This window comes from Bombyx mandarina, chromosome 01 (assembly GCF_030267445.1).
Source record: "Bombyx mandarina strain Sakado chromosome 01, ASM3026744v2".
Lineage (NCBI taxonomy): Eukaryota > Metazoa > Arthropoda > Insecta > Lepidoptera > Bombycidae > Bombyx > Bombyx mandarina.
The window spans coordinates 15,799,691-15,813,120 of NC_143208.1; the positions used below are offsets into that span (position 1 = coordinate 15,799,691).

Here is a 13,430-nt window from a genome sequence, read left to right on the forward strand (position 1 = left end):
GGGCCAAGCCGCTGCACACCGTACGTTTACGATTCAAAAGCGCAATAAAGCGTTCAAGAATACACCCGTTTGTAGTTAGTGAAATGGTACAACATAACTAAAAGCGAGAACGTGTAAATTTTGTTTTTAAATGCTTTTATTGTCGTGGTATGTATGTTTATTTTTATGTAAGGGAATCTTTGAGCGTCATTTTCATAGACTACAAGGCGTCCGATTAACTTGAAAATTTGCGCACGCATCATCGCAAGGCCGATGACTATTCAATAATTTTATAACTTCACTCTAATCTGGTCTGGAGACTAGTATTCACAGGATCAAAAACAAGATAAAGTTAATTGTTAGTTAGGTTTGCTATTTAAGCGCGGTTTTGTAATTTTCAAATTACATACATACCTATATTTAAATAATGTCCGAGGACAAAAAACCTGGGTTCTGAAGTTTGGTTTGTTATTCCAAAAAAATTACATACAAAAGTATATATCAACAAAAATTATGTATTTTGAGGGAGACAGAATGAATGTTTGGGATTTATTAGATTTAATTAAATAATTTGTTAAGGGTTCTTTAATTATTAAAATGCCTGAAACATCAAATTCAACTTCACGATACCCATCCATAATGTTATCTATTGCATGTCTAAAGTGAGATAAGCTTCACATAAATATTCGCATCTTTCAAGAATTCTGTCCACATCCTCGATCATGCAAGTACCGTCTCCAAGGCTATTGGTTTTTAATTAAATGCTGTACCCAAGTTAAATCGGCAGTGAACTTGGATGATAGAAAACAATGAGCAAATTCCATGACGATCGTACTTTACGAACACTATGACATATTCTCTCACAACCCACATTTAAATGGCCCAACATTAGATTTTATCATGAAATAAATGTCCATTTTCTTACTTCAGTCCTGCCATTCTCCAAGTACTCATGACCGTTAAGTTCAGTTATCGTATCTAAATCGGGCGTCGATTAACTTTCTACTTTTAATCTGAGTAGATATTTAAAGGTCTTAAATCTTTAAAATATATTTTAAATACTATATTCATGCAGCTATTTTTGACGCCTGCAGTCTTTCAATTTGAGCGGAAATTTGAAATGTCAGAAAAGTTGATTACTTATCTATGGTTTTAATCTACTTTGGACTTAAACTTTTTAGTACTAGAAATGTGTAAATCGAAAGGGCGTTGCAGCTGGAGCTCCGGAAACGGTCAAGATGTCTTGAGTCAAGGCACTAGCCTCTAAGCCAGAGGCGATCAATTGGTATAATAATTTTAATAGTCTCGTCAAATCCCCAAAGTAAATAATATTAAGTCAGTTTTATTTATCTGAGAATGCATTTTTTAAGCACACTGATCAGTGTTGGTTGATATCATCATTCCTGATGACAAGCAAATATTATAGAATGCACTTTTTTACTGCTATGATAGCTGTTTTGAATGCCTTAAATTAAAGACTAGGATAACGTGTCCATCCAACTACCAATCAATAGCGCCACAACCCGAAAAAAAACCATACTAATCTATAACATTGATCAAACGACGGAATATACATAGTTACCCGAACAAACGTTATTTCACTCGGAATCCAGTAAAGAAACCGTTTTTTTTACATACACATTTTACATTAATACAACTTAGGTATAAATAGAGTAGATTAAAATTGTAAGACTATAAGAACAGTCTAAACATTTCCTGTTAAAAAAAGACTTTAGACACATGGATGTATGAGGGGTAAGCTAGTAGCTAGAGGCAGTTGTTGACCATGAATCTCTAATAAATGTTTTTTTTCAATACTATGCGCCTTTCATATAATTCTATAGAATTAACCCTCTCAGTCACAAAGCATATTCTCTGTAAAGAATACCTACTAAATAGTAAGTAGGTAACGTTTTTGCAACTACAATAAAAACGTTACGTACCTACTCGTATGCTATCATTTTATAAAAGGGGACATTCATTTATTTTAACGAGAGTTTTTAACGGATTTGAATTGATCGTGGTCAGAAAGAGATATTTTATAGTTAAATCCCGCTTTATATTCAGTAGCCAGGTGTTCAAATTGTGAAAGCATATTATGCCTTCGATCAACAGTTGTATTGTTGATCGAAGAATTATGCATACAAAACCTTATTTTAAATGAATAACAAATTATTCAACCGAAGCCACAAGCGACGATATTAAGTACCTATTTTAATTTTCAAAAACCTACCTTTATTCAACTGAAAGATTATGTATGAGTCAGAAGGTACCTGCTAATTGTATTTATTTAAGTCATCAAATAAGTAGGTATGTATGTCTCAACATGTATTATGTTAAAATTGTATATAAGTGATGAAGTTGTGTAAGCGCTTGGAACGTCTGGGTCTACGGAGAGATTCTCTCTGTGCTTTGTACCGTATGTTCCATGGGAAATGCTCTGAGGAATTATTCGAGATGATGCCTCAATCTCTTTTTTACCTTCACACCTCTATTATTATGTGGAACAGTTGCGTCATCAACAGTGCGCTTTCAAAGATCTTTTCTGCCACGTACCATCCGGCTTTGAAATAAACTCCCCTCCATGATGCTTCCCGAGCGCTATGACATGTCCTTCTTCAAACGAGGCTTGCGGGAGAATACTCAATAGCAGGCAGCGACTTGGCCGTGTCCCCGGCATTGCTGACATCCATGAGCGATGGTAACCACTTACCATCAGGTGGGTCATAAGCTCGTCTATTTACAGAGGCAATAAAAAAAAGTTTAAAGGAATGACTGTTTTTAATGGTAGAATAATTTTAGCATGACTGATCAGTACAGTGTTTTTGACGAACATAATTGTAAAACAAAGACGAATGAGATTCCTTACCATAAATTTTGGAAAAGAAATACATAATTAAGAAAAGTAATAAGATATTTAAGAGTTCAATTGAAATCTCATTAACGAATACAGAAGAAAGAACGTCGTAACGTTATCAAATAAATTTATATACCTACGCGACACGCGACAGTGACATTCACGGAAATTTCACGACTGTTACGAAAAACACAAGCTAAACAGAATATTACGTGTTTTCACTCATGTTTTCTAATGTGGACCCCCCTCTACTTTATACAATAGATTTGAACGTGACCAGATGCGTGCATGACTGAGTTGTGAGATTAGTCAATGCTACTTGGCGAAGACGATGTTGTCGATTCGGACCTACGTGACCAATACACCGTCTACACTGCTTACGCTTATTTGAACAATTTGCACAATAATTTTTTGCGATTTACTTATAGTGACATAGTATATGTTTTGTATTTTTTTTCCATTCCTTACAAAAAACTAAGGCTGAATTTGTAACTGTCAACATTTTTTTTTATTTTTTTTAAAGTTGCTTGGTTTTGTGGACGAGCTCACAGCCCACCTGGTGTTAAGTGGTTACTGGAGCCCTTCTAAATCCACAACGTAAATGCGTCACCCACCTTGAGATATAAGTTCTAAGGTCTCAGTATAGTTACAGATAGTAGGTCCGTGATAATCACCTCACGGATCGTTTGGAACCTCTGGATCTGCGGAGGGACTTCGGTTCCCTCTGTATTTTGTACCGTGTGTTCCATGGGGAGTGCTCTGAGTAATTGTTCGAGATGATTTTTTTTATTTTTTTATTTTTTTTATGATTGAAAGATTACTGGTGGCCCGGAGGCCTTTCCAGCTTCACCAGGACAGGTGGGCGAGCAAAGGCTCAGCCAGGAGGGGTGGGATTTGCTAACAACTGCCCGAGCGCCTCCGAAGGAGACCTAACAACTCAAGAGCAGTTGCTTCGCGAATGAATCTACTACCGGATCGGAATCGCGACCCACTGAGAAGATCCGGCGAGAAACTCAGCGGGCTGATCCATGGGTTAGGCTGCACGTCGACCTCTTTGTCGAGTTCGACGAGTACGGTTACCGGGGTTCCTCAGCCTGCTCCTAGTGTTAGAGCTGAAGGTATCTAATGCAAGAGTTATTGGATCTGATGGATCCGTAAGGACGTGTCTAGGGCGACGACGGTGACTTGCTCCTGCGTGATCAGGATTCGGGGAGTAGTCAGCGGCAGCAACGATAAGGCGATTATCATGACGCATAGCCTTATCGAAGTAACGTTCCGACACTGACTTCATGTGTTTGCGGATCGATTCGAGGCCTAGGTCGTCGTGTAGGTCGACGTTCCTCACGAACCACGGAGCCCCGACGGCTAACCTGCAAAAGCGGGATTGTAGGGATTGGAGGGTGTCTATGTGTGTGCGGGCCGCGTGAGCGAACACCACACTCGCGTAAGTCATGACGGGCCTTATGCAAGTTTTGTAAAGTGTCACCTTGTTCCGAAGGGACATTTTACTCCGCTTACAGATCATGGGATAGAGTCTGCCGAGAATAAATGCGGCACGATCGCGGACTGTTTTTATATGCGGGTGGAATGTCATGGATGCATCCAGGGTGACTCCCAGGTACTTGACCTTCCTAGCCCAGGGTATAGGTTGGCCGAAGAGGGTGATCGGGGGTGTGATATTTCTCCTCCTAATGCGGGAGGAAATAAGCGGTGAGTTTCCCCTTTGAAATAACACTGCTGTGCTTTTCGCTGGGTTGATGTCTATGCGCCATTTTCGGAACCACTGTCCGAGGGTTAACGCTGCACTCTGGAACTTACTCGCGATTAGGGACTTGTTTCTACTTGAGTAGTAAACGGTTGTGTCGTCAGCGAATAAGGCTAGCTGGGTCGGCGGCGACCGGGGAATATCGTTAATAAATAAACTAAATAGGAGCGGAGAGAGAACGGAGCCTTGTGGGACTCCAGCCGTGAGTGGTCGCGGGGAGGAGCGGGTTCCCTCTACTCGATATCGAAAAGAGCTGTTAGACAAGAAGTCTCGTATGATGAGCACGAGACTGTCCGGTACGCCCATGTTGAAAAGTTTGAAAATCAAACCGTTGTGCCAGACTTTGTCGAACGCTTTTGCGACGTCGAAGAAGAGGGCTCCCGTATAGATCGGTTTTGGTCGGTTAAGTCCTACAAGAATGTGCTCCGTGAGGCGGTGCACCTGTTGTACGCATGAGTGATTTGCACGGAATCTGAATTGTTCATCGATGAGAATGCCCTTTGATGAGACGAAGTCTCTGAGGCGTTTGTAGAGCAAACGCTCATACAGCTTGCCCAGAGACATGAGGAGGCTAATCGGGCGGTAACTCGTCGGATGATTTTTTGGTTTACCGGGTTTATGTATGCCGATAACGTCCGCTTCTTTCCACACCGCGGGAAAGATACAGTTCGCCATAGCGGCATTGAAAATAGATGCCAACATCACGATGAGTTGGATGGGTAGAAGTTTAATAACGCGGTTAGATATACCGTCGGAACCGGGAGCCTTGCGAGGACGTAGGTCTTTGATCAGGTCTTTAACTTCCATTGGGGTGACGGGTGGTAACGCATCCGAGGGTGGCAAGGAGGCTCTGCGTTCTACCTCACTGTCTACTAATTCTACATGAACAGGGTCCGCGGATTGAATGCTGGGCGTGCACTGGGTTTGCAATGTATCGGCCAGCAGCTCTGCTTTTTCGTCATTATCAAACGCCGCGAGTCGACCTGATGGGCCTACGAGGGGGGGGCATAGTTACAACCGTATCCGATTTGAGAGTACGAGCTAAGCGGTAGTAAGACCTTTGAGAGAGCGCGAGTCCTTCTAAGAAATCAGACCACCTGGCATCTCGGACTTCGGCGATGCGAGACTTTACGTCGCGTTGTAGGGCACGCATTCTAATACGATTTTCCACGGTAGGATACCTATCGTAGGCGCGGATCGAAGCGTTCTTAGCTCTAAGGAGTTCCCTAATATCGTCGGGCAATTCGAAGCGGTGAAGGAAGTCCTCCGCTACAACTTGCTTCGATGACCTATCTAATGTCGAGGTAATGTGTGACGTTAGGATGTCTATGGCTTCAGCGGTATCCTGAAGAGACGGGGTAGAGTCCGGGCTAAACGGGAGCGATGGTGGATCAGATTCAGCCAGGCTGATGCCCAGCGTGTGCCAATCCACCACAGTCCTCGTGACGGGAACGGAATCGGGAGCGCGACCGAGCTTCATAACGACGGGACGGTGGTCTGAATCTAACTCTGAAACTACTTCGATCGAGTGTAAGCGCAGAGCTACGTTTTTTAATAACGCTATGTCGAGTATATCCGGGCGATGCGCGATATTTAGCGGGTACTGAGTCGGGGTTAGCGGAGCGATGATATCGAAGGCGAGATCATCGACTAGCGCGTCGAGCCGCCTGCCATTAGGGGTTGTGGTGTGAGAGTTCCACCTGATGTGTTTACAATTTAGGTCGCCCGCCAGAATGACAGAGCTTCCCATGCTGATCAGCGCCTCGATATCACTGCTTAGAACAATCTTATCCGGTGGAAGATAAACGGACGCGATAACGATCGGCGCGTGTCCCGTCAGTGAGATTCGGCATACTGATGCTTCGATGTTAACGAGCGCGGGGGGATCGAGCGGGATGCAGTGCAAGGCTCTTCTGTAGTAGATGACGGTACCACCACCACGAGCAGTGAGCCTGTCGTTCCTAACCATGTTATAGTTCGCGATTTTAGGGTCGCGGCGCGCGGGCTTAAGTAGAGTCTCCTGTACTAAAAATATGTCAATTTGATGGTCACGCAAAAAAACACAAACCTGATCACGTTGATTTGCGAGACCGTATGCGTTAAAAAATCCTATCGTTACGGATAGGGGTTTCAGCCTACTTTTGTACGCCATTGATTACCGGCGGAGTGAGGGGAGGACGTACGTATTTAACGACGCGTATACGTCGGCGTATTCTTGCACAAAGGCGATGAAGTGCTGTGCAGTGGAGGCGGCGCGGATGGCGTCACCTAAAGCGTTAACGCGCTCAAAGTTAATCGATTGAAAGAAGTCGATCGCTAGAGCAAGATTGTCGGACGCTGTCGGAGGGCAATTCGCAGGGGAGGGGCGTATCGCGGGGGCGGGACGAATCGCGGAGGAGGGAGTTGTAGCCGTGTTCGTGTACGGCAGCGGTTTCGCCCAGGCCGAGCCACTGGGCACCGGCGCCGGAACGAATGCTGGCTTAGCCTGCGACACAGAGGGTGCCGAGGCTTTGATGTCTGGGTGGGAAGCTCGGAGGCGGTTTTGGCGGGCGACGCGGCGATTTATTTTCGGGGCTCGGGGGCATCCGCGGTAATTTGCGGGGTGACCCTGTGTTCGACACAGGACGCAGCTCGGCGGTTCCGTCGCGGTTTTTTGATCGCGAGTGCAAAGGGCCGTAGCGTGATCGCCTAGACACTTGACGCATCGGGGGCGCGCGTGACAGTTACGGGAAGAATGCCCGTACAGTTGACAGTTATGGCACTGGCTAGGAGTGCCTTTTTTATGGGGGGCTTCGACGGCGATACCGGAGAGCCTACAGACGGTACGTATGTTAAAAATTTGCTTACCCTCGGGGGTAGGCTGGAGGGCAACTAGAACCATATTATATGGCTCCCTACCGCGGCCGGTGTGCATGCGGTGCACTGAATTTACTGGTAGGCCTTGTTCCAGAAGGTCGGCCTTGACGAGTTCGGCATCCAACTCTTTAGGGATGCCACGTATGACGGCACGAAGTTCGCGCTCCTCCTGGAGCGTATACGTATGGAAACTTATACGCTCCTTACGGAGGTAAGAAGAGAGGGCCCTATGGTCGTCGGGTGTTTGAACCTTAATTTGAATGCCGTTCGCGAGGTTACGGGCATTCGTGAAATTAATATTTTTGGCCTTAAGGGCCAGGGAAACTCGTTCCCAGGCTGCCTTCTCTTGAAGGATTACCGGAGGAGGGGCTTGGAATTTTTTTTGTACTAATGGACGCGGCGACGGTGTAGCACGGGCAGGAGGAGCAACGGGGGTCGGTGGACGGAGGCGCGACGCGTTCGCGGCTCTGCTTACTTTGGCGGCCGTGGGAGCTCGGGCTTCCGCAGCGCGCCTCTTACCTTTTTGGACTACTGTGAATCCATCAGTCGAGGGGGCGGGGGAAAGATCGACCTCCATGTCCGACTCCGAGTCGGATGAAGAGGAGGGCGCGGGCGACCCGCAGGCGGGCATTTTAGAGGGCGCGGGGTTGACGGTCGCGACGGAGGCCACGGACAATCGCTCGGGGGCAGAGGACGGCGCGGGCGCGATGGAGGCCGCGGATGAACGCGTGGACGCGACGTGTGCTGCGGATGAGCGCAGGGCTGGAACCGAGACCGCAGCGATCGACGCGGGAGCTTTGCTCGCGAGTATTGGGGACACGGGAGCGGCGGGCGCGACGGAGACCGCTTCTGAGTTCGCGGCGTGATTGGCCTTAAATTCTAAAAATTCGGCCGATAATGTCGGGTACCTCAGACGGAGGAATTCCGCGAACAGATCGATCGTGGACTCCATTGTAACTGTCACGTGCCCAGGGGGGGCTACCCCGGGACTTTAAACACACTCGCCTTACGGCGAGGCCCCAAAATTATAATAATCACGATTAATTACGGCACACAACCGTCCGCTCACAAACGGGCCACTAAGTTGCCGAACGAATTCCAGGAATTTAGGGGTCCGCCCGTTCACAAACGGCGGTGCGACGCAATTAGCACAGGTAGTCACTTCCGAGAAAACACTTGGACGCCAGATGTGCCACGAACCGAGGTCGGGCGATCGAACGAACAATGAGCACGTCAGCACGCGGCGAGTGCTTGGATCGGAATGTTCGAGATGATACCGGCATCTCGTTTTTACCATCGCACCGCCCGTCACCGGAGTAGAGTTCATCCATACTACCTGGAACCACTGCGGTCATCCACAGTGCGTTTCCAGAGATATTTTTTGCCACGTACCATCCGGCTATGGAATGAGCTCCCCTCCACGGTGTTTCCCGAGCGCTATGACATGTCCTTCTTCAAACAAGGCTTGTGGAGAGTATTAAGCGGTAGGCAGCGGCTTGGCTCTGCCCCTGGCATTGCTGAAATCCATGAGCGACGGTAACCACGGACCATCAGGTGGGCCGTATGCTCGTCTGCCTACAAGGGCAATAAAAAAAAGGTACATAATATTGCTTTATTACACAAGGTATATGGTATTACTTATTTTATTTTAATTCAAATTAATAAAAATTCTTATACCTTTTACAAACTGATCTCTATATTACTGTGCGAGTATTTATTAGGATTGCATTTATTTTTAGAGCTACGTCTGTTGACGGCTATTTGTGTCGAGTTTTTATGGAACGCGAACAGTGTCATTAACCTCAAACTTTTAAAGGTTATAAAGTACTAAAATTATTATGAAAACAACTTACAAATCGTGCAACTTAAATTTCTTTATTTGACTATTAAAAAGTCATCTCTATAAGTAGTTTCGTTACGCGATCGTAATTAATCTTCTTTTTAAGCGATAACAATTAATAAGTACCTAATTCATTTTTCTATAAGTAAAAAGACAACGAAGAAACTTCCTCTTAGAAATAAAACACATTTATTTAATAGCGCTGCCGATGAAATATCTGTTTTAGACAAACTCCGTGGAAAAGGGAGAACATGAAAGGGAAAACATGCAGTTTCACAGACAAAGGTCATGGTTGTTGCTGGCAATGAAATCGCTGCAAAAAATACAGTAAGTACGAAATCGATTGCTACATGGTACTTACTATTCGGTAGGTATTTACTAAGTGTTAATAGGAATGTGGATCATGACGTTTTTCATTAAAATTATTCCTGAAGCTATAATGATTTAATATCGTTTATCGTTTGAACAAAACGCCACTACAGAGCGTGTAAGATATGCGTGTTTATATTTTAATGGTAGTTAATTAATTTATTTACAGGCAATGGTTACAAGACCTTATAGCTTAATGGTAGTTCTGTATACAGTGTTACCTTTTTCTTTTACTTTTTTTTACCTGCTGCATGGGTTTTATGATTCTACTAAAACTCGAAACGTCAAAAATTATGCTGACTTCATTTCTGTTTAATTTTTTGGCAACTGCATTAACATGCGTCCAAGCAGAAAGTCATTTAAAAGCATTGATTCAACGTTCAACGTTCTCCTGGAATCAACATTCTAAGCTATGCGGTACTTAAGATTCTTCGCTTTGTGGACTGAACATAATTATGAGGAACAACAGTTCCTAAACTAAAATGAACAGGTGCTTATCATCCAAATAAATCCCATAAGAAAACAGGCAGCTAGGTACTATTTAAATAATTAAACAAAACAAATTCCTCACTGCATTTTAATAGTCCACAACAAAGTGAACCGTAAAACATATTTTTCTTCGTGGCCTACAAATAATAATTTCTCTCTTGATGTGTTATTCAACACGATCACTGAATTTGGTATCAATGAATAACGGTATTTAGTACACGTTTTTATTAGCTTATGTATGTTTGGCTGTATGTAACGAAATCTTTGAACGTCATTTTAACCGACTACAAAACGGTCAGCTTGAAAATTTGCACAAGCTTAATCTATCGATTTGCACACGAAATACCAATGACAATATAATAATTTTATAACTTCGCTCTAATATCTTGACTAGTATTGCTTGCTATTTAGAGCGGTTTTTATTAATTTTTAAGCTGTTGTACCTACATACATGTCTGTAACTCTTATTTTTTTATTTGGGTATATTTCGACTATTTATATCGTGTGTAACCAATCAACAATAAATATTGTAAATTTATTCCTCATTATTTCTAACATCGATACTATCACTAATGCGATTCTTTTTAAATGTTTCAATTTAGCCAATAAAATACATCGTGGAGACTATGATGATGTCGGACAAGGGTTCTTTAAATATCTGGCGCTATTTTCCATACAACATTCGTGAGGTACTGCAGTACAGGACATGAGACTTTGCAGCCATTTCATGCCATTTGAATTTCATTGCAGGACAAAGCCGTATTAAAGATACGACAGTGAATAAATCCAAAAACAAAACAATGCTCTACATTGTCATTATTTATTTAATAGTCGAACCCGGCCGATTCTGCTGGCCGATCTTTGATTTGACTTTAATCCCATAGCTACCGTAGGATCCTCGCTACGCCAATTGCAATATTTCCTGAAATTTTCATTGAAATCGGTCCAGCTGTTTCTGAGTCTATTAAATATATAGATCTAATTAATTGCATTAGGTTCTATATAATTTCTTTAAAACAAAACTGTTGGTAGATAGTATTGTGAGTCCGTACAGACAGGTACCATACTCCTGCTATATCTGGCGCGAAGCAAAGATGTCTTCACACTATGAGGGTTGAGACAACCGCTATACAATACATTTGAGAGTTCAACCTCATTCCTCAAGGAAGTTGGAAGTAGCGACGTTAAGGTGTTTATGGGAAACAATAACCATTTAACATCAAATAATTAGACATATATAAAATATACTAATCACTAACAAAGAAGCAGGATTTTATTTTAGAAATTTATATTTATTGTTTCCTCGAAGGTTATGGAAGAGAAGGAGAACATTTCAAAACAGCTCCTGATACAGGTACACATAAAAATGAGGAAAGGGCCGATATTGTCCAAAAGCTATATGTCAGATAATTATTACTGAGCCGAAAAATGTTAACAGGACTTTTTTAAGCCAAAACAAAAATATGCCCTATGATTTTCAATAAAAATTAATTTAAATTGAAAAAGTCCGTTATGCATAAAAATAAATTTCTCTGTCATGATTCAGTGTGCATGAAAAGTTAAATCCACCATCCATAGATATTTACGTTAATATAATGATTGGTGAAAGAAATTTCGTTGTTCGATGTCCTGGAGTCCTTGAATGTCCTTGAATAGGTACGATGCTCATAGAAAGACAGATAGATAGCTAGACACTCGAAATGTACTGGTCACAGTAAAATCGATAAACTCTGCTAAACATTGAGTGATGTGATGCTAAAAACTAGATATTGGAATAATAGTAAAAATCTCGTTAATTTATGAACGCCCGTACGCAACAATGATAGCTTATTTAGACCGGATATACGGCGGAGACCAAGTCAATAATGCTATTTAAAATTATTTTTATTTGTTATTCGTGGTGTAGGCGGACAGGGCGGATTTGTTATTGTTAACCGTAACAGAAGAAAAAACCTTAAGCTGGGGGGCGTTCAACGTGGCACGTATCCCTTTACATAAAAAAAACAAACGAATGGTCAAACTCTATTATACTATTTATTATTTAATAGGTAGGTTGCTATAGGGACTTTACTCCCTGCCAATTTTGAATACATATTGTGTTGTTTTGTAATCCAATATTATCAACGAAAATCTGTCATGTCCGATCCAGAACTCCGGGATCAATAATGTTGTTTATCAACAACATAACGAGTCTAAAGATAAAGCACGCCGAAAATCAACTCAAGTGACATCAAGAGTGAAAAGGGGTAAGATTATTGTGCAATATTAAATCACGCAACTTGGCAAGACAAGGTATTGCAACATGAACAGTGTTTTTGCGTGTAGTTTATTTTAACAAAAAGAAATTTCGTCTTTTTAGTAAAATGTGAAGTTCGTTCAAATATTTACAAGATAAATTAAATTTATGTTGAAGAAATTCGAATCTGTAAATTTCGAAATAAAAACCGGTTTTAACTTTTCCACAAAAATCTTCCTTGGCCTTCTTTTGTCGGCTTTAATTTGTAGTCGGTCTGAATTCTGAAAAAAGAAACAGCCAGTTTTGGTTCAAATGACACACAACAACTCAGTAAATAAACTTTTTCATTATTGTAAATGCAATAAGTCCGTAATGTTAAAATATGACTTCAAATTTAGTTCTTAAAGCACGTTACGTATGGTTGAAAACGCACATCATTTCGTAATGAGTCGTTTAATAAATGGAAATCCTAAATCAAAACGTTGTATAGCAAATAAAAAGAATCTTGTGCTGTCGTGATGCGGTGTATTTTCGTTTGGCGATGGTATTTAATTCGAGCATGCGCGATGCCGTGGCATTCAAAACGAATTGTTGAAGGTCACCTTGAGTGTGATCCGCGAAGCAGCCGGCCGGCCACTCGTGCAGACGCAAACCCTCACTAACTCCAAGCACTACGTGACCAGTCCCACGGAACGCTAACTGAACCGTAAGTAGGTGCCCGATTGGAATTCAACTTTTTAATACTTTAACTTCTTGCGAAGTATAGGCAAAAGGAACCATGCAGCTAATTATAATTGTTCATAAACTTGAACTATAAACTTGAACTTTGAACTATTTTAAACTTTGATCATGATATTAATTTTTGAGGATTTAAACGGAAATGCAATATTTTTAGTTAATTTTTTTTGTTAGAGAAATTATTCATTCTTTACATTCGCCTTCCTGTAGTTTTTTTAAATATTTTTTATTTGTATAATATGTGTTTTTATGTGTACAATAATGGAAACGTAAGCCTTCTATTGAAAATCTCAATCTATTT

The 13,430-nt window shown here is 42.1% G+C and overlaps 1 protein-coding gene across 1 annotated transcript; it reads right to left on the reverse strand.

Moving 5' to 3' along the window:
- Positions 1-6,756: 6,756 nt before the first annotated feature.
- On the reverse strand, positions 6,757-8,555 carry LOC149503610 (uncharacterized). The gene has a single exon (XM_089734968.1). The coding sequence runs from the start codon at positions 8,407-8,409 to the stop codon at positions 6,757-6,759; it is 1,653 nt and encodes a 550-aa protein (XP_089591094.1). The 5' UTR covers positions 8,410-8,555.
- Between the last annotated feature and the right edge of the window lie 4,875 nt (positions 8,556-13,430).